Source organism: Athene cunicularia (genome assembly GCF_003259725.1).
Source record: "Athene cunicularia isolate RWA chromosome 19 unlocalized genomic scaffold, athCun1 chr19_part1, whole genome shotgun sequence".
Lineage (NCBI taxonomy): Eukaryota > Metazoa > Chordata > Aves > Strigiformes > Strigidae > Athene > Athene cunicularia.
The window spans coordinates 1935538-1957149 of NW_020799124.1; the positions used below are offsets into that span (position 1 = coordinate 1935538).

The 21612-nt window shown below is 44.2% G+C and overlaps 1 protein-coding gene across 1 annotated transcript in view; it reads left to right on the plus strand.

Moving 5' to 3' along the window:
- ACACA (acetyl-CoA carboxylase alpha) overlaps nt 1-21612 on the plus strand; it is a 129389-nt gene that overhangs the window by 45336 nt on the left and 62441 nt on the right. Inside the window, 10 exon segments of the mRNA XM_026861688.1 lie at nt 6725-6748; nt 9365-9508; nt 10126-10222; nt 11556-11663; nt 13770-13826; nt 14138-14182; nt 16998-17039; nt 17643-17858; nt 18361-18516; nt 20353-20556. Of these exon segments, the coding sequence (XP_026717489.1) occupies nt 6725-6748; nt 9365-9508; nt 10126-10222; nt 11556-11663; nt 13770-13826; nt 14138-14182; nt 16998-17039; nt 17643-17858; nt 18361-18516; nt 20353-20556 (1093 nt within the window).

Consider the following 21612-nt stretch of genomic DNA (forward strand, 5'->3'; position numbering starts at 1 on the left):
GCCCATCGCTGGATCGGAAACCTCCTCCTGGCACCAGCCCCTCTCCCTTTCTCTTTTGAACTTTTAAAAAGGCCCTTCTTGACCGGGAAAGCTGATCTCACTGGGAATCTGCTCCATACCGATGCAAGCTCTGCTGTTGCAATTACTCCTTCGGCTCAAGCAAACAAAAATCCCCTCAGCTCCCCCCTGCACCTCCTGGCTGAATCTGAATTTGTTTCCCATTGCCCCTCCCTTTCTTTCCTTTTGGGTTGGTGGTTTGTTGTTTTTTTTTTTTTTCTTTCAAACAAGAGCGCTCCCCTATGAAAATGATGGCAATGCATGCAAAGCGCCACTGGTTATATCAAGCTGTGATTGAGTGCCAGCGCAGGGCAAAGCTTTTGAAATCAGGCAGCAAAGCGGAATCAGCAGAGGTCGGCTGAATAACCCACTTGTAGTTATTAACAGCAGTACCACAGGAGAAAGAGCAATTCCACTGGCTGTGACCAGTGGCATTCCTCTTATGTTTCTCCATTTCTTCTCTTTGCTGGTCTCAGTGTTGCTTGGGGGTTGTTTGGCCTGCCCATGCTGACCACTGCTCTATTACTGTATGCAAATTTAATTGGACAAGGTCAGCTGGAAGAGGAGAACTGTTACCTGCTGGGGGAACAGCTTCTTTGTCCGGAAATCTCCTCTCCCCTTTACGCTGCGTTCGCTGGGGCAATGCTGTGAAGCTCAGTTCTGCTTCTCAACCATCGGCACTGCTGATGGTTGATGAAAACGCATCGCAGGCCTTGTGCAGAGGCAAGCAGGCTTGGGACGAATTCAGTGCTTGCCCGGGCAGGTTCGGTTCCTTTGAGTTGCATCTCCATCTGAGCGCGATGAATTTGGCTCCCGTTGCTTGACGCAGCTTGTTGCGGTGTGCCCCCACGTGTGCGGCTGTTGTGTGGCTGGGTGCTGGAGCACAGCCGGCAGCAGGGTACCTCGGCTCTGAGATTAGCACTGCCTGGGTAGATTTAAGCTAGCTGGAAAGGCAGGCCTTATGTTAAACCCAAGACCCAGAAATCTCAAAACTCTGATATTGTCTTGCTTGAGTCATCTTTGTTGGTTTTGACCATGTTCTATGTCTGTTGTGTGTTTTTCTGTTATCTTCTGTAGCATGAACTTTTAGGCTGAAAAGCTAAAAATTCATTCCAAGGACAAACCCCAAAGCCAAAATCAAGCCAGATGTCCCTTGAGGTGAACCAGGAGTAGGTACCAGACAGCCCTTGAGAGAGCGTTCTCTTTTGGAGATGGTGTTAGTTGTATGCTGCCCCACATTTCTCGGCACTTTATCAGATATTTTCAAGCCTTGGTCCCTTTTATGTCTGATTTCTGTGAATGTTTAAGGGCCTGGATTTTACTGGAGCAAAAACTCATGTAGAGAAAGTTGCAAACTGGTAGTGATTGTTAAATTCTTTGCCATTGGTATTTAACCTCGCTATGCCTTTCCTTAATTGTAACAGAAACAATCACAGTCACTACTTCTGATCCGACTAATTGCAGCAAGGCACTCGGACTTGGTATTTTTGGCCGCTGAATGATTGCCATCTACTACCCACAGGAAAGCTTTACATGGAAGCAGAGAGGAAAGAAAAACTTTAAATCCGTTAACAAAGTCATAGAAATGCAACCCGCTCCTGGTGGGTTTTGTGGGCAGAAACTGTTTTGGGAATTATTTGTTTAAATTAATAGAAAAATGTCCTGTTGTAAGAATCCCCACTGATCCCAATTGCAAGGGTAACACGTAGGGAGAAAAAGTGCTTATAATTGAAACCATAGAGGGCTTTATAGATAAACCCAGCATTCCTTATTGCCCGGTGCAAGGCAGATGAGGAGCACAGCGTAACCATCTGGTGCCTTTTGCAGTAAATGGGGTTTGCAAGCCCTCTCCGAGTAGAGGGCGTTGCAGTAATCCAATCTGGAGGAAGCGATACGAAGGTATCTACGGGATGCTGATCGCTCCGTGCTGCAGCGGGGTACTGCAAACAAATGCTTCTGTGCAGAGCCCCTTGCATTTGGATAACCTGCCTCTTTCAGTCATCTAGAGTCCTGGTGAGAAGAGATGGGAGGAAGAAATGAGCCCTGTTCCGAGCTGTTCTTTGCTTCCCTCTTGTTCAGACTGCCCTGCTGAGATGGGAAGCTGGTGGAATATTGACTGGTGTTTAGAGAGTTCAGCTTCCTTTGTGAGAGTGGCAAGCCAGGTGACAGACACTGAAAGGCCTTTCTTAGGTGTTCAGCACATGAAACAGTGCTTGCCTAATCTTAGCTTAAAATCTTCTGATCAAAGACACATTGTGTGCCCAGTAAACGAAGAGGGAGAGGGAATTATTGTGCTTTTTCAACAGGAGAAGTTTTTTTTCTAATAATCCCCCTCTCCAGCTTTTGAACAGCCTTTCTTATGTCTGAAGCTGTAAGGTTTAAATTAAACTGGGACGTTGTCTGCTGTAGCCAGCTTTTGGAGCCTGCTGCAGCATCGTGCTGCACTGCTCCTCCTAAAGCATCCCCTTTCCTCCAGCTCGCTGCATTCCCCCAGCCAGGCTGTTCAGCTGCTCTCTTGATCTTTCCTTCCCCAGTAGCAGATGTGCTGGAGGATCGGAAGGGAGGAACTCACAGATAAATGTGTTCCCATAAAACAGAGCCCTCTGTTTTACTCAGAGGTAAATGTGTTCCCTTGGTCAGATCTCCAGACAAGGGTGACTCAGATGCTGGATATATCTTTATTTTGGGGTATGGCAATGATACCACAGGGCTCTGCCTTCTGAAACCGTTGAGCCCCGAAGTAAATGGAAGCATAACTCTGTTTTGTTCATTCTGATGCCTCAGCCATGCCTTCCCTATCCATCTGTGCATGGAGCCCACACCTTCCTTTTGTCCCAAATGCCACCCTAACTGCCTTACTTGGCCTTGAGATGTCCCAGGGAATCTTGAATCAGGATGTGCCATTGGAAGGTGGAAGTGAAGGAAGGTTTTAGCACTGCAGATGAAGACACTAAAGTTTTGATAATTGTCTTAGTTAGCTTTAAAGCAAGTTTTACTTTAGAAACTTGGTAAACAAAATGTCTGGTACCAGCTGGCCCTAGTTGTATTTGGAGTTGGGAACGCACACAGCGCAGCAAACACGGACACAGAGGCAAATGCCTTAGACTCATCTAGGTTGAATTTGGTTTTTTTGGACTGCATCCTGCTGTCCATGATGCTTCCCAGGGTGGAATTCAGATCTAGTCATTAGTTGCTATTTCCATGGGTATTTTCAAGGGCATCAGTATAAATGTCTCAACTATCTTGTGCTTGGTTTTGCCCAGTAGCTCCTCTTTCTGTGCTTGTGGATGTTTGTTGACACCCTACTTGGACTTTGATGTTGCTGATTTCAAGGCTTAAGAGTGGTGCATGATCTCTCCTTTGCTGTCTCTTGATGTTTTATCATCTATGGAGTAGTTTGGTTGTTCTTTTTTGTCAGCCTCTTCCTTAGCTTACAGGTAGAAACCATTTTGAAGGCTGAAAGCCAAATTAAATAATCTTTCCAAACAGTGCTTTTTAGAGGAGAATAAGAACCAAAACTCACTTAGAGCAGTGTTTATAGGTTTGTTCCTGTTATCACTTTACACCAATATAAGATTGGAATTTCTGACAAAATGGAAGCCTTTTCTGTGGACTAAAGCAGTTGCTGAAGCAGCCTCCTGCCTCAGTCTTTGGATTGCTAGTGCCGAATCGGCTGTGCTGCTTTGGACTCTGAACTGGATGAGCCTGGAGACCCGAGTGTCTAACTCGCAGTGTATCATTAGGTAGCCCGAGGTCCCCTCCTTGTTGCGAGAGACTGGCTGATATTGGGAGGGAGGAGGGGAAAATGATTCCAGGACACCTGTAAATCCCTGCAGTTTCGTGCTGAGGGTTTGATGTTAATTAGACAGCAGGCAGCAGTAATGTGTTGCAGTTCCCTTGGCTTGCCTGTTTCAGAAAGGGCAAAATCTTCCAACAGAGCAATGAAGGGGCTGTTGAAGGGGCAGCAAACTGAATGGAACGACGATAATTTTATGCAAATTGGACTTCAGTAGCAGATTCAGCTTGGCTGAGTCACAGAGGGAGCAGAAGAATAAGGAAAGAAAGAGGGAGAGGAAAAACCCAATCAAAATGTATGGTTTGAGGCGTGTTTCACAGCCTTCTGTTTAGATTCTTCTACAGAAATGGAGAAACATAAGAGGAATGCCACTGGTCACAGCCAGTGGAATTGCTCTTTCTCCTGTGGTACTGCTGTTAATAACTACAAGTGGGTTATTCAGCCGACCTCTGCTGATTCCGCTTTGCTGCCTGATTTCAAAAGCTTTGCCCTGCGCTGGCACTCAATCACAGCTTGATATAACCAGTGGCGCTTTGCATGCATTGCCATCATTTTCATAGGGGAGTTGTTTGAAAAAAAAAAAAAAAAAACAACAAACCACCAACCCAAAAGGAAAGAAAGGGAGGGGCAATGGGAAACAAATTCAGATTCAGCCAGGAGGTGCAGGGGGGAGCTGAGGGGATTTTTGTTTGCTTGAGCCGAAGGAGTAATTGCAACAGCAGAGCTTGCATCGGTATGGAGCAGATTCCCAGTGAGATCAGCTTTCCCGGTCAAGAAGGGCCTTTTTAAAAGTTCAAAAGAGAAAGGGAGAGGGGCTGGTGCCAGGAGGAGGTTTCCGATCCAGCGATGGGCTGTGTGGGGTTGGCTGTGGGCACGCTCCCTCCTCAGCCGGGCCCTTCCTCAGCTCCCAGACCCGCTCCCCGGGTGCAGGTCGTGGCACGGGTGCTGGCTCGGGGCTGCACAGGCTGCCTGGCTGCTGAGGGTTGGTTTGTCAGAGCTGCAGGGCTGTAGCTCGGTGCACTGTAGCTCCTTTTCGCCAGGCCTGACTGTACTGCGAATAGCAAAGCTTTACCTCTCAGTGCACTTCAGTGACGAGCAGCAGTGCAGCTGCTGGCTCCACAGCTGTGATGACCTGTGGATAGAAAGGCAGCCCCACTGCGAGCAGCTCGAAGACTGTTTCTCTGTTCTGACACCTCCAGCCACCGGGTCTTCTGTTTTCCTCATTGTGACTCTCGCCACAGTCTCTCACATCGGTGCTGAGCGGCTGGAGAACAGTTCCTGGAGCAAGGCAACGGGGTGCCCTTTTTGAGACAGAAAGGAACATTTATTATGCTATTTTTTTAATGTCTGTTTGCTGAAAGCATTCCGGGGACTGCTACACAAGTGTACCAGGTGTCGGAACTGCCAGTCCTCTCCAGAGGGTTTTTTTTTTTCCAACTGTGGTAGCTCCCGTGCAGCTTTCCCACCGTTTGCCGAGCTAGCAAAATAATCTCAACCCTCTGAGGCCTCGTGGCCCTTTTGGTCCTAACCACAAGCTCTACAGCACAGTGTCTCTTCCCACTGTCTCCACATGAAATTCAAAATTTGGGTTATTTACCACTGAACAGATACATCTTTAGGCCAGTTTTCTGCTGTCTCCTGGATGGTTTAAGGAGATGATGGGAACTTTTTGTGCCTCTACCAGTAATGCACCAAACACACAACCTTGCGGTGAATATGACTCTGCTGTGACCAAACCAGTGTGAGAACAGGACCAGGTGCAGTCAGTGTATTTAGCGGTGTGACCATGGAAATATACTGGTCATTAAGTACTGAAACTCACGCCCAGTAACTTGGGGTCTCGCTTATGGTCAAGGATGTTAAGAAACTCTGTGATTTGATCTCCCACAGGTTTCAGCAGGGAAGGGGAGAGTGAATGTCCAGTTACATGCTCCCTGAAGCTTTGCTTTCGATCTTTCCATGTTTGCTCATTTCTTTGCACAAGCCTGTGTGCATGCGTTTTGTGTTTTGTGGTTTTGGTTTTTTTTTTCCAGTTTAATCTTTACTGTTTTGAATGTCAGATCACAGCAATGTTTACGTCTCGCGTGGAGCAGTGCACCACTTTATGCTTTCATGAATGCAGCTAGCATGGGCTAGACTCTGCTGTTCGGTTCCTTTCTGTCTTACGTGCGTCACCACGCCTGAGGCTGCATGCAAATATGTGAAGAGTTGGGCTGATGTTATAAAAGGAACTGTAAAATTTTCCTAAAATTAGCCTTAAGTTCTGCTTGTTCTTTTTGGTATTCAGGGCCTTGAATGCTGAAAATGCCAAGTATTACGTGGTGTTTCTCTGTGCTTGCTTTATTACTACATTGTTGTGGGAGCCAGTGCGTGGGCTGCTGCCTAGCACAGAGCTTTGGCAATGAGGACTTGCCTTGTTTTCCTGAACCTGTTGCAAAATCTTCCTGTGTGAGACGGGCACTTTTTGCATCTGTGCTGTTTGCCCTTCTGCCCGGGAGTGCAAACTCCCCCCTCTGGTCTTGCTTGTGAAGCTCACTGGGTGTCTGCAAAAGGCTTGAAGCAGATGTGATAAATGATGCTGTAGAAACGCAGGGTACCTTGCAAACACGATGTCTTTTCCTGGGGTATATTATTTGCATGTGATGTGCATGGTCTGTGCTCATTCCCATGGCAGCCGTGGCAAGCGAAGTCAGGTGGTGGGTGCCTTCTCAGGGGCAACTGAAATTGAATTCTGCCTGATACCTGATGGTTGACAAATTTTGGTTTAATAAATTGTAATCTTGTTGCTGGTCTCTGTATCAGCTTGATGATAGTTCTTTATTATGGCTTTCACTAACCAATCTGTAACTAACTGTGGTTGTTTAATTACAGAGGGAACATCCCCACGCTAAACAGGTATGGTACTTGTAATCTTTTAAAATTTGAAAAGACAGACTAGAAAGAAGTAGCCTAATACTTAATGTTTTAACATGTTTTGTTTTAGTGCCCTTACCTTTACTCAGAAAACTCTCCAACATAACTCTTCTTTTTCCTTCCCTTTTCCTCTCCCTTTGTCTAAAACATGTTTTCAGCTTTTCTTTAGCCTTTAAAAAAAGCTTTGCATGCTGCAATCTTTACAATTAAATTTGCCAGGTGACTCGGCTCATCTGCTGCATGGTACACAGCAAACTTCTAGCAGAGTGCTGTTTCTAGGGTCTCTTTTTTGGAACTGGACTCCCAGCTGTTGACCCTCTGCAGGGTGTCACAGTGAAACAGGCAGTCACTCCTAGCCGATAGCATACCTGTTGCTACTCTGGTTTCTTGCAACTAGCTTAGAATTTGTCGAGGCTGTTTCACCTCCCTCACACCATAGATGAATCTACATCTCAAACAGCTGACAGCATGTTTTGTTGTGTTTTGGACGCTAATTTTTCCTCCCATGTCTCGGTAGAAAAGTATTTCTTGTTTTAAATAATACATGAAAAATGTCTGCTGTCTTTTTGTTTAGTTACTGTTCTGTGGTATTTTTTTTGTATTAGTTTTAAGAAATGTACACCAAGGCATGTCCTGAAAAATTTTTCTCTTTCAAAACATGAATACCTATTATTTATTACTGCTTACAAGCCTATTTAGGGAAAAATAGTAAAAATGGACTTGAAAGTCTCATGGCTCTTAATCAGAGATAAATTACGGAAACACAGAGTGACTTTAAACGTGGAGAGCTATTAATCAATCTGATGATACTTTAGACTTGTTAACAGTATACTTAAGACCGTATCACAGTGGGTTTTTGGGAAGAAAGAAGTCTTAGTAAAGCAGATAAGCAGCAGTGCCACAGCCTGCAGTTTGCCCCCGGATCGGCGTGCCCAGCAGCAGAGCCGTAGCCGGCGTGTCCGGGCCCCTGTCTGCCCGCTGTGCCGCTGGCGCCTGACCCAGCACCGCACTCGAGCAGCTTTTTGACTTTACAAGTTGGAAGTCAAGCATGTGCTGTGCTGAATCAGCGCTCCGATTTGTCGTTTTGTTTTTTTTTTTTCCCCATTGCCTTCTGCCTCCTGTTGTGGCACCAGTTGGGGATAAGCCCCGGGGAGAGCGAAGCAAGTGGGAGTGTGCTGTTCCTGTGCTGCAGAGCACTGCCGTGTGCCACCTCGGCATCTCTGTCTCCTCAGAACAAGCTTCAGGGTCTCACCATGTGGCAGGGAGCGTTTGAAGTAGGTCCCTCAGTGAATTAAGATGACTCTGTGGCACAGTTCAGAAACGAGAAACAATTATTGCAGAGAAGGCAAAACCCAGTTCTAGTAGCTAGGGAGAGGCCGTCTAGTTAGTTGTATGGTTTTTGTTCACTGTGTGAGAAACTTCCTATGCTAGTCTTGACCATTACGTTGTGGGTCTTTAAAAAAAGCATAATAACAATAGCCCAAACCCCAAAATACCACAATTTCAGAGCTGGTGTGCGCTGCCATAGCAGTTGAACTGTAGGAGAACTCAGTGATACTTTCACATGGACCTTGCCCTCTGCCAGGCAGCAGTGCTGACCTTTAGTGAGCGGTGCTCCTGCTTCAAACAGAAGTGCCTTCCTCAGTGCCTTCCTCTGAGCTTGTGTAAATCTGCTCCAGCGCTCCTCCCTTCAGCGAGGAGTTGGTCTCGTAGGAGCGGGGTGCGTACCGCAGCGTAGCACGGTGCCGGGGCAGGAGTAGGGCAGCAGGGAGTGTCTGGAGCTCTGCCTCCCTCCCTCCTTGGGAGAGATGTGTTCTGGGGCCAGCTGCTCCTGTTTAGCAGCTGCCACCTTTTACCAATCAAAACTGAGCAAAATAATTGGGTAGGGGGGAGTTGCAGTGTTTTTAAAGCATGGATCAAATTAGATGGAGGAGCGTGGTAATTTGGTCAGCGGAAGGCACTGTAACAGGGCTTTATTTAGGGTAGGAACACTAGTGTAAGGCTACAGAAAACCCCGTCTGCAGTGTAGGATTTTAGAGAGGCCGGTGTACCACACCGCATTTGAGGAGTGTAAATTATAGTATGGCCAGAAAAATTGTGGAAGCAATGAGGAAATATAGATTGGTACACTTCAACTAAATTTATAAAAATTTCCTAAACCTTTAAAGTGTCAAAGCTTAGAATTATTGTTGTTTATCTCAGTATTCCACCTGTAAAGCAAAACATACCCACAGGAGGAAAAATACGTTCAGCTTTGCATAGTCATAATTCCCCTGTCATCTCAAGAAACTCCTTAAGAAATACTTGTTTTAAAGGGTTATAACAGCATTTCCTAACTCCTTTAACTGTTCCTGTACACTGGGACACCGTCCAGGTAAGGGCATTAAAGGCACCAGAGGCATTCCAGCCTCGCAGGGACTTTGGAGAAGCCGGCACAGCAGGCCTGAAGATTCTCCCAAATCATGCAACAGTTATATTGGATAAAGAACCACGCTTCAAGTGGTCAGAGCACACGCACACGCACAGATCTTTTTTTTCCAGTGATACTCTTCTCTCCCTTGTCCCTACTAACTGTGATCTTATTGAATTGCCGTTTAGAATGTCCTTCTCTTCCAACCTCAATCACTACGGGATGGTCCATGTAGCTAGCGTGAGTGATGTACTGCTAGACAATTCCTTCACTCCGCCGTGCCAGCGGATGGGTGGAATGGTCTCCTTCCGCACATTTGAAGATTTTGTCAGGTATGTGGGAAAAGGGTGATGATTGTTTGTGTTGCCAGCTTCCTAGGTGGGCCCAAATGGAACTGGTCAAAATCTGGAGTGGCCTGGAGTCAGGTTTAAACTGGTCTTGAGGTTGTTTGCTGAGTTTCTGGAGTTAGAGGTGGAAGTTTATTTGGATCCCTTTGTCTCCTTGAGATAACTGCAAGTTTCAGACTGCTGTAAGAGCACTTTGCAGCCAGAAGGATCAGCATCTTGAATTTCTGCTGATTGGAGATCATTTGCAAATGTGCTGATTTCTTCTAGTGCTCTTGTTCACGCATATGTATGTGGGAGGATGTGTTCTTTATGCTTTCAACCTTCAAGGGGGAGGCAAAAAAACCCCAGCAGAGCCCATAGCAGTCGTGAGGGCCTGCCAGTGTAAGATCTCTGACAAATGTTAGAAGATCCAGGCTCGGCTTTGGTTTGAGGGGTGGAGGAGGTGTTGCCTCCTTATCTTTTTAGTCCTGAAAAAAAAAAAAAAGGAGCCTTTTTTCTCTCCCTCCCTCTTTAGCAGCATGATTTGTGGATTTTAGTGCTGTGTGCTTGCAGTGGGCTAGCAGCAGTGTGGTGATGACTAATACTTCTCTGGTGTGTTTCAGAATCTTTGATGAAGTGATGGGTTGCTTCTGCGACTCTCCTCCCCAGAGCCCAACCTTCCCCGAAGCTGGCCATGCTTCCTTGTATGATGAAGACAAGGTACAGTGGTTTTTGCCTCTTGAGATTGCTCTCAGGGTGGAAATAGAAGGCGTGCAAATGCCGCAGTGACTGCAGGCTAGATACTTTTCACTAGTTCGAGTGCTGGAAGCAGGAGTTAAGAGCTTTATGTATTTATGTATGTGATTTGTTTGCTTGTTCCGCAGCAGGTGATTCAAAGTAGGTGGCCATTTTCTGGCTCCGTTCTAAAACTATGCCTGAGTCTCATACTCTCAGTGTAAATTTAGTTTGAAGCTTTTGATGTCAGCAGAATAACCGGCTCCACAGCAGTGTAACTGAGTTTAGACCCATGATTAAGTTTCCAGACCTTCTCTGTGCATCGGGGTGTAGAACTGCCTATTCAACTGCCTTTACCTTAAGTCTGACTTGCTTATCTCGTGTCTTACACCCTTCCTAGTCACATTACATTCTGATTCTTCCCTCTGTTCTACTGCTTAGAACTAGTTTTTGGAGGAAAAGATGAGAGGAACCCCTCAATTTTTGTACTGCTGTGGAGAACAGGTGCAGAGGCAGCAGATGGTTTCTAATCCCTAGTGACAGACCAGTTTCCCTTGGAGACACAGGTAGCTGCTCCGCTGCTCTGTCCTTCCCCCAGCAGTGGGAAGCTCTGTTGGAATACAGTCTGTGTCCAGAACAGGGCTTGGTTTTAAACTGATCTTCATGTGTATAAGTACCGTAGCCTTGTTCCAGAATCTTACCATCAACCTTAATGTCCTCAGATCTCTCTCTTTACCTCCCCCTCACCTCACCGAGGATCATTTCATGTTCATACTCAGTTGTTCAGTTAACTGCAGGCTCTTAAATGCTAAATTCATCATTTCTCAGAGCTCCACTGTAATTGATGCTTCCACATTATTTCGTTATGTCGTAGATATGAAAAAATACATTGTTTTGCTCTTAACACTTTGAATTTGCTTAATTTTATTACTTTTCTTGATGCCAAAGACCTCTAACGTCCTGCCTGTACTGCGTTCTGTAAAGAGAGGACCTGATCCTGCATTCTTTCTGCATCCAAATGGAGCACACTTGGGTTAGCCAGGTCAGATGTGACCCTCAGAACTGGATTCTCCAAGTGAAGCTCCTGTTTGCCGTTTGTGGACATTAGCTCTTACTTCTGTCAACTTGCACATTTGTCAAGCAGCTTGGTCAAGAATTTCCCTCGTAGTTTTCCTTGGTTTACAGCATGCTCTGCTGAGGTCATTTTTCCCTAGAGCATCTGTATTTTAGAGTTGTATTTAGGGAGCCTTTCTTGAGAACTCACAGGTGTTAAGTTGTTAACTATTTATTTATGGGGAATATCATCTTTAAATTGCAGACTGCCCGCGAGGAGCCCATTCACATTCTTAATGTTGCTATTAAAACAGACAGTGATGTTGATGATGATGGACTGGCAGCCATGTTCAGAGAGTTCACGCAAAGCAAGGTAAGTTGCCTTAATTCTCTCTCTGGAACTGTGTGACTGTGCTGAGCAGTTCTGTCTGCTTTGGGAGCAAGTCAGTATGTTCCTCAGTTTTTTGGGGTTTTGTTTTGTTTGTTTTTCAAAACAAGCAAATGCAACAGTTGCATCCTTAATTTATCCTGTCTAAAACCTTACCACTTCTTTGACTAGATGTGGCTGCACTTTTCCAAAGCCTCCAGGTCACTGTTTCTCTTTGCAGTGCATTCTAATCCATCAGGATCTTCCCTTTAAAGGTCTTTTACCCATCAAAAATTAAGGTTTTAAATGGATCAGATCCATCTTCAGTACCTATGTCCAGATGCTCTGAAAAAAATGTTCCGTATCCCTCTCCCTGGTGGTGAAGCTGTTGTTTGAGTGACAAAGGCATGGAAAGTGATGTTAAAAGGGCCTGTATTTTCTGTATCATGGAAATCTTAGTGCAATCAAAATTTGTTCTCCTTGTTGGCATGCTGGAACATCCACCTAGTGTCATATTTCTGTCACAAGCTGGAATTGGTTTGGTATGTTCTGTTGCTCCGTGATAAATAGGGGATGGACTTTAGTGCACTGGATATTAGTCCCATGGTCAGTCGTGAGGCAACATGGGCTGGTGAGAGCCTCCTCGTGTCCGCTCTGCTCTCTGGTGTCTGCCTGCACTTGCTCTCCTGCTTGGTGGGAAGAACTCTGCAACTGCCTTGGGGATGTGAGTGGCCCATCGGGCCCTGGGACCCTGCTGCCTCCCTGGGACCTGCAAAGACTGTGGGAGGACAGCGAGTAGTTTCTAACTTCCCAGTGTGGGAGGTGGTAAGACATTCTGCAGCAATGAGGGCTTCCAAAAATGGGGCCGGTGTCCATGCGACTTCAGCAGCTTCCTGTCTCTTTAAGCAGAGAAAATAATCAAATAGAAAAATTAAAACAAGTTCTGCTTTTCATCTGCTTGATCATGCTCCAGGCGTTTTATGGGAGGGGATAAAAGGAAAGAAATAAAAAAATTCCAAAACACATTAAACTATCAAATAGGTTGATCCAAATTGTCCAAATAATCTTCTAGTCCCAGCATGTTGTGTGTGGTTTTTTTAATAGAAATTAGGATCATATACTTGTAAATGACTTGTGGAGGAGATTGAGGCAGTCAGTGTAAATGGAGTTTCTCCAGGTGCTGATGGCTAATCGCTCTGTAATAGCTGTGGACTTGCTGTGAGACCCACATTATTACGATGTAATCAGAATCCTGTTGCTATGCTGTTATTGTCTGCCACTTGTGGAATTTTAAAAGCAATAACAATTTTTGCTTTTTAAATCATGGCATTATTGAAGTTATTTTCTTCCTCTTGCTATGAATATAGTCACTGATGCTCATTTTCAAAGGGCTTAACCTTAGTAAAACATTTCAGTCTGTGCCGAAAGGGGTTGTTTTGTTCCTGATCTAGCTGAGTTCTTGTTTCTTTTTTTTTTTTTTTCCCCTTTGCTTTTAAATTGGAAAAAGGAAGAGAAAGGAAAAAGTTTTAGAAAGAGGAGCAGAGTTATGAGATCTTAAAACTTCAAAAGATCAGTGGTGTGCCAGATACCGATGGCAGCACTCATTTGAAAGGTGGCGTAGTGGAATTTGATAAAGAAGCAACCAGAGTGGATGTTCTCTCACCTATTTGAAAAAAACCTAAGTAACACCTATCGTTTATTCCTTGCGTTAGTTCCTTTAAAACTCGTTTTCCATCATTTTCCATGGCCTTTGAATGTCCATGCTGTGCTCCCTTTAAAAAAAGACAAACTTTGACAAATGAACAGGAATATTTCCTGCAAGACTTGTGTATGACTTTCCTGCTTTACTTGTTAGCAAGGCTCAGCTGGAATACTCTGATGTTGCGATTTGGTTACCTCTTCAGATTTAATGTATTTGCTTGTGTGTGCTACTAGAGGAGCATCAGATGAGAAATCTTAGTGATGAGTAGACTGAAGTGGACTAGGGTCTTACAGCATAGATGCAGGAGGATCTGTAGAGGTTTTTCAGTTCATCGAAGACTTTGACATGTTTTTGATGCGTCCTTTTTCTGCTAATCCCGTCACCTGATTCCACCCTTTGCCTTCTCACAGAAATCAGTCCTGATTGAACATGGGATTCGGAGGCTGACTTTCCTTGTAGCACAAAAGGTATTTTGATATCTCTCATGCTGCCGAGAACTCTTTAGTTTCTAGCTCGTAATAACATTGACATTTGATGTGTTTTTCCCCAAATTAAATGCTGCGTTAACTATATTTAGTTCTCTCTTCACTGTTTTTGTTCTCTAAAATTTGAGATGGTTTTGATGAATTTGCTTAAGAAAATTAATTTACAATTGTAAACAATCTTGGCACCTCTTGTATTCTTGAATTAATTAATTTTTGATTTTCATCCTAATTGCTAGCTTTCTTCTGCTTTTTTTTTTTTTCTTCTCCTGTGTTTTTTATGTTTCGTTTGTAAGGACTTCAGGAAACAGGTCAACTATGAGGTGGATCAGAGATTTCATGTAAGTAAAAAGGGCCTAGAACACGGTGGTATTCTTGACCTGAGGCCAGGAGACACGTAAGTGACTCTAGGCTTCTCATTTGGTTCTTAGCCAAGCATTTAATGCCAGCATTGGTGTCAGAGTCGAGTGAAGTATTTAAACAAACATCTGACTTCAAACACAGGAGTGGGCCTTTTGCATTCGCTGGGGCCACTCACATGCTAAAGTCTCTCTTGTTACCTGGCTGAACTCACGACTGCCACATTAATAAAGATCTCGTTTGTTTCGCTATCGTTTTGCATTCTAAAATGTAATTATACAATTAAAATTCTGCATTTCTTATGTAGTGTGACTTCTTTAGGCTTCTTACTTAGAGGAATAATTGAAGTGCCTTGCTAAATTTCATATAATGGCTTAGTGATGTGGAAAATGTTTGATGCTCTTACTGCTAAGAATTACTTCCTTCCCCAGGGCTTGGGCACCAGTGAGGGCTAGTTTAGCCCTGTTTTCAAGGTGGCAATGTGAGGCCTGGGGCAGATTTTTATCCCTTGTGTATCTGCTTTACAATTCTGGAAGTTATTTGGAGTCTTGAAAGTACGTGAAATTCATCCTGTGCTCAATGCACCTGGTTTAGCAAGCCTTATGAAAGGAAAAGTAGTTTACAAATCAGCAAAAATAGTATTTGAACAAATGGGGGTGTCCCCACATGGGAATCGCTGCCTGCAGTACAGGTACAGATCAGTCAATGGCTTATGTAGTAAACTGGACTCTTTGCAAAGGTCTTGGGACCTTAAACAAGGTCTGGGCTTTAGATTTAAAAAAAAAAAAAACCAAAAAACAAAAGGAAATTTTAGAGAAGCGAATTGATATTTGGGGAATGAAAAATAATGAATAAGCACTGTAGCATGTGTCAGTGATCAGAAAGGAGGCAAAGAATGAAAGCAGTCATCACAAAAAGCTTTCTCTGAGCTGCCATGTAGAGCAACGGACTCTTAGGATGCTCCTAGTTGCTAAGCCAGAGGAGGCAGCGTGGGATGTCATCTGTCTGCAAAGTTTGTAGAGTACCTCTGAGATCTCCTGTGAGTGTCAGTCTTTGTTACTATCTCCTATTCTCTTCTGGTTATTACTGGACCAACTATTAACTTACCCAGGGCCTGGGCTTGGGTTTGTTTTTGTTTTAATTACAGTCTATATAATTAGTTCCCAGCATGTTGAGGTAATAGAGAGTTGCTCCAGCAAGCTTCCAATTTCCTCATCTCATTAGGTTTTTAACGTGATTATTAGTATAATAATCAACTATGATGATTTCTGTTGTAGCTTTTCACATTCTGTGGTTTGCAGGGTGTCTTGATTGGCTAATTTAGGCAAATTATTTTGATTGTCTTGATGATGGTTGGTTGATTAGAACACAGCAGGGGTATAATTCTTCTGCCTAGGAAATGGAGCACTCTTTTTGGATTTTGGTACCAAAGCACTGAGAATTTTTGTGTGCGTGCACATCTAATTATTATATTTGCCCACAACACTCGTCAGATGCCTTGAAAGCAATTCCATCAGTGATAGAATGAGCATGGGTGATGTTAGGAGAAATTGGCAGCGCAGGGAAGGACAGGTAGGAGGGAGTTGGAAGAGAAGCGAGGCAATATGGAAGTGGTTGTGTTCTTAGAGTGTAGTTGATGCTCACAGGCTCACCTAACATGCCCATTGCCTGAATTTTCAGGCTGGATTTCTTGTACCACTGGCTAGTCTGGCAGACACACTCCAGGCAAACACACGAGTTATTTTGCTCAACTGAGAGTCATCAGGTGAAGTTCTGAGGACTGTTTTTTTTTTATAGGAGATAAGGAAGATGACCAGCTAGAAGATCACTTCCAGCCTTAAAATCTGTGTTGCTCTATGGAGCCTTGTGCTCTGTCACCGTGCACTGGTTGTTGCCCTGAATCAAGCTAGGCTGGCAAGTCTTCCATTGGGAGTGAAATGCCTTTCTGAAATCCAGTGACTCCAGGACAGATACCTTCTTTCCTGTTTAGTAACACAGTTCTGGCAGGTTGTGTGTGCTCTCCGAGGTCATCTGTAGCATAAATGGCTGGTATTCTCATGTTGGTGCAAAGCATTCACAAAAGATCCTCCACCCAGTAAAAGTGCAAGTCCGTGGAAACGGATGGCTTTGCTCCCGTGAAGTGGGAGGGACAGGTAGAATGGTGCTGCCTAGAGTTCCTCTTTTCTTCTAAGACACTTGCAATATGCCACAAAAATGTAAAGCCCTTGCCATTTGCTAGAATTTTATCTGTGCAATAGAATAACAGAAAAATCTAATCGTATTTGGGGTTTGTTTTTTTTTTTTTAGAGTACTATTTAATACATGAGCATAAAGTAATTTGATTACAATTCATAGTTTTCCTTGGGAAGAGAGTACTTCTGGCAGTAATAGTATGAAGAGAGCTTTGGAATACAGACCATTGTTTTGTGTGCATCTGCTTATATAATGGAGTGATAATATCATTGTATTGCTCCCAAACATTTCCACAGTTAATCATAATAGAACTAGACGCAGCTTCCCACTATTGTCTGTTAATAATTGACAATAATAATCAAAAGCCAATCAAGTAGCCTCTGTTGTATTAGCAGTCAAGACAGGTTTAAATTACCTCTGCTGCCTTCTTGAGGGTAACTTGATTTTCCACCACCCTTTGTCACGTTGAAAAAATAGATTATAACAACTCCTGTCATCTCCTCTGCTGCGGTGCTGCCACGGGTCTGGCCTGTGAGCGCTCTTCGGGTAGATCACATGGCTTACTTTTGGAGGGCTAACATCATTGTTTTTATTTCCAAACAGAGGGAATTTCCAAAGTTCTTCACGTTCCGTGCCCGGGATAAGGTAAGTTGTATATTCTTAATACTTTTCTCTAAGCTTTGTCTTTATCCTTCTGTCAGGTAGCTCTTCATTGCCAGTCTAAGAGGGTGGGAGCTGCTTCAGCCCAACTTCACTGCCTAGTGTGGTGCTGTCTCCTCCCTCGCTAGGCCAGTTGTCTGCACACGCAGCAATTGAAGTCAGTGACGATGAGTCTCTGATACTTGGGGGGGTTAAAAATCCGTGTGTTTGGAAGCCTGACCTGAAGCTGTTGTTTGTGCAGGTTTTAGTCGCGGTGTAATAGGGAAGCATTGGAAGCAGTGCAGTGATTCAGTACCAAACTTTCTGGCTTCTGCGAAAAAGAGGGGTTCGGGGGGCGGGGGTTGAGCTTGAGAACTTGCCATCTTGCAGTTTGTCTTGCAGTATTTCAACAATGTCAACACAGCCCTTAGTGCTAATGACTCTGCATAAGTTAGGAAATTCTGGGCTGGATTCATTTGAATTCTCAGTTTTTAAATTAAATACAAAATTTCATAAGGGATGTTGTCTAGTTCTTCCTATCCTCAGTGATTCAGCTTCTTAACCCACCCTCCTCTTTTCCACCCTTTTCTGCCTGTATGACACCTCCAGTTTGAGGAAGACAGGATTTACCGTCACCTGGAGCCAGCTCTGGCTTTTCAGCTAGAGCTGAACCGAATGCGAAACTTCGATCTCACTGCCATTCCATGTGCCAATCACAAAATGCATCTCTACCTGGGAGCAGCTAAAGTGGAAGTGGGCACAGAGGTGACAGACTACAGGTTCTTCGTGAGGGCCATTATAAGGCACTCAGATCTGGTTACCAAGGTGAGTTTTGTCACCCGTGCAAGGCCTCGTTCCATGATGGTGTGTGAAACACGCTAAGTCATTCTGAGAACCTGTCCACAAAGGCGTTACCTGTACAGAGCACTGGACACCTGCCCTCTCTCTGCTGGTCCTGGCTCTGCAGAAGAGTTAGTATTCTTATGCTTCAGGGAGACTTTTCTGTGGCCCGAGCAGATAGTCAAAAGTCCTTGCATTTTGAGGCAAGAGTTATTTCTCTGTGTTTCTCCTGCACTGCCTGGTTTGCCCTGTCTAGTTTGGGATTTATGCTGACCTAAACGAGGGCACAAGTCCGCTGCGTCTGCGAATCCAGGCAGTGGGAGTACTGGCTTTGAGATTGGGATGGATCTGCTTCAGGGTTGCGCATCCTGCTCGAACCAGTGTAACCTATCTCCTCGGTCAAGTCCTCCTGCACTTAGCAAACACTGTATTCTTGGGCTGTGATGTTTGAGTAGAAAGTTAACGGTTTGTTGACAACATCTGGCAGGAAGCCTCCTTTGAGTACCTGCAAAATGAGGGAGAACGATTGCTTCTGGAAGCCATGGACGAGTTGGAGGTGGCGTTTAATAACACCAACGTGCGCACTGACTGCAATCACATCTTCTTAAATTTCGTGCCTACTGTCATCATGGACCCGTCTAAGGTATGATCTCTTCCCTGGCTCTGAACTGTTTGGTTTTCTTGGGCTTGACTCACCAGAATTAAATGGTCTTTTGTTGCCTTTTTATGCTGTGTAAGTGCCCCTATTGCTTGACTACATTTGAATACCGTTTGGTGACTGACATGCGGTTTCTACTAGTCATGTTGTAACAGAAAGCATGAGAAATTGGGGACCAGTATTGCAAGTGGTAACTTGAGGGTCAGTTTAATTACTCTACAAATACTGGAGATTGCTTCTCAGTAAAGAAAGTGGAGTCACCTAACTGATAGATGTCTCTAACTGAAGATCACTTGTTGAGCTGCTAAACCAAGTTCTCTTCAAAAGCAGAGAGAATACTTTTTTATTTTAGCTAGTTAAGACATGGCAAACAATTAGTTTGTTTCATGTTAAGACCCTGTTTGGCAGTGAGGAAGGGAGAAAGCTTTGGTTTTTCTTCCAATCTATCAATAAATATTAAATGTGAGATTTCAGAACGAGCAGAGCTCATATTTTTAGTGGAGTAACACTGTCCTTCAGGCAGTGCAGCTTGCTTCCTCTGTGTAAACTAAGCAGCAGTTTATTAGAAATATGTTTTGTATTTGAAACTAAACTTATTTTTTCATTGTGTGTTTGGGATAAACGATTTTAATAAGGAAATAGCTTTAAATGCTCTTCTGTTTGTTACAAAAGTCCGGCTTCTATCCAAATAAAACGTGAGATAAATCATGAACTTAAAAAGAATTTGTAAATTCAGCTACAAAAAGAAGTGCCTCATTTTCATTCCCTGGTACAAAACCAGAGATCAACATTATATAAATAAATGAACGTTAAGCTTTGTAGATGCATAAATGAAAGTGTTTAGGCATGAAGCATGTTTCTGGTTAGCGGAAGCACCACAAAGAAAGTCCCAAATAAACTGTAAAGGCTGCATTTAGTTGGAAATCAACATTCTGTTCATGGTTACTGAAAGCTGAGAGCTGACCTTTCCTTATGAGAATAACTGAAAGTTTAAAAAGATGAATTGGTTATCAAAATAAGTATCTCTTGCTTGCTGACTTTTAAATAATGATTAAAAATTGGTGGCTTAAATTGCTTCTGAATAAATCCTCTCTTGGCACATCCAAAATCTTTACTTCCCGGGAAGTTCAGAGGAAGCTGGGATATTCAACCCCTGGAAGTTAGGCTGCCCTCAAATGCCTACCGTGACTTTTCCCTGAGCTGCTGTGGAAAAGAGACTTTTTATTTTTTGAAAGAATGTTAAAAACAGCCTATAAATTGCCTTCTTTTAATATGCGCTATTTTCCAACAGTAGTATATTATAAAGTTTAATAGAACACCAGAAGGCCAAGCTCCAAGTAGTAATTGCTTTGTTGATTTAAAGCACCGTACTGCATGTGTGGTGAAACATGATTATTGTGCGTATAAGTGCTACGTAACTGTTTGTCAAGGATTTCGCTTTCCTGCGTTTTGTGGTTCTTAGCTGTGAGCTATGCCTGCAGGAAGAAAGGCAGGTGAAGGGGAGCAGCGGGCACGCCGTGCCTCGCTGGGGTGTGATGTGCCGTGGGGAAGAGGGCTGCGAATCCAGGCCTGTCCCTCTGCCTGAGCAGTGCCCAGGTGGATGGAGCTCAGCTCCTGCCTCCCTCGAGGCTCGTTCCGGTGAGACGGGACAGGCTGCCCACGTCCCGGAACAGCACCGGGCACGGGCTGCCCTTTGGTGCTTCCACCTCTCCTGCCTGCTGGGGTGCCCCTCTGAGCAGGCTCCTACAGCCGCGGGATGGAGGGTGGCAGAGCAGTGGTGGTGTCCGGAAGGGTGAGGGAAATCTTCCGATGTGTTCTAAGATCGAAGAATCCGTGCGGAGCATGGTGATGCGCTACGGGAGTCGCCTGTGGAAGCTGCGCGTCCTCCAAGCCGAGCTGAAGATCAACATCCGTTTGACACCGACCGGGAAGGCGATTCCCATTCGGCTCTTCCTGACCAACGAGTCGGGCTATTATTTGGACATCAGCCTGTACAAGGAAGTGACAGACTCCAGAACAGCACAGGTATGCTTCCGTATGGCTCCCTGCTTGGATGAGCAAATGATCTGGGGGGACACGTTATACCCGATGAAGCTCTCGTGTAGGTTCGTGAAGTTTTCAGGTCGTATAAAATTGCCACTCAACTTTGCGGAAGGAAGGAGAATGTCAAGATAATCTTGCAGTAGGCGTGCAGGTGTGCAAAATGTAATCGGTTGTGTAAAAGTGCATGTCTTGTGATCGCTTGGTGTGTACCTCCAGTTATTTGTACATCTGCTTTCCTCTGTGTGCAGAGTGCTCAGAAAAGGAATAGAAGGGCAATCACTGTTGGTGCTCATCCTGGAGGTCGTAATAAAAAATATTGTTAATTATACCTTTCACTGAGTAGATAGAGAAAAATCTGTGAACTTTTCTTTTAAATTCTAGAGATATAGGGAATGACCTGGGTAGGATGATATAAAATTATTGAAGGTGCTTTTATATCATTTTTATGAAGCATAATGGGCTCTTTTGTAACGGTTGTGGCTATTCTGGTATTTCTGCTTTTCATGGCGTAGGAATAGTGTGGTTAACTGAAATACCTACATATGCTAAAATACATGGAGCATAGGATGCATGAAAAATATTTAAATACAGAAATGTTTACATCTCCCTCTGTAATAATCTCTCTGCCATACAGTAGTAGCAGCAGAATAAATCACTCGAGCACCATTAATGTTGAACACAAAGTGCTGAGTCACCTTTTCTCCCCCTCTTCTCCATTTAAATTTTTCCAGCGAGCTGCCTGGCCTTACAGTCCATCCAGTTCTGGAGATCCTAGAACAGATAGTGTCTGTATGTTTTACTTCAGTTCTGCCTCTGAGTGGAGATGAGGAAAGAAAAGAACATTTTAATAATCTCCAGTAGCTGAGTTTAACCCTTGAGTTCTGTTAGGCATTTGTGAAGGTCACCTTTCCTCTTACACTCTGTCTCTGATGAGCTTTGTTATTTTAAAGCTAGGGGAATGTGCTTGTGTGTGTACGGCTTTTAGCAACTTTTCCAATATTTGATTTTTTTTTTTAAATTTGCTTCCCCCCCCCCCCC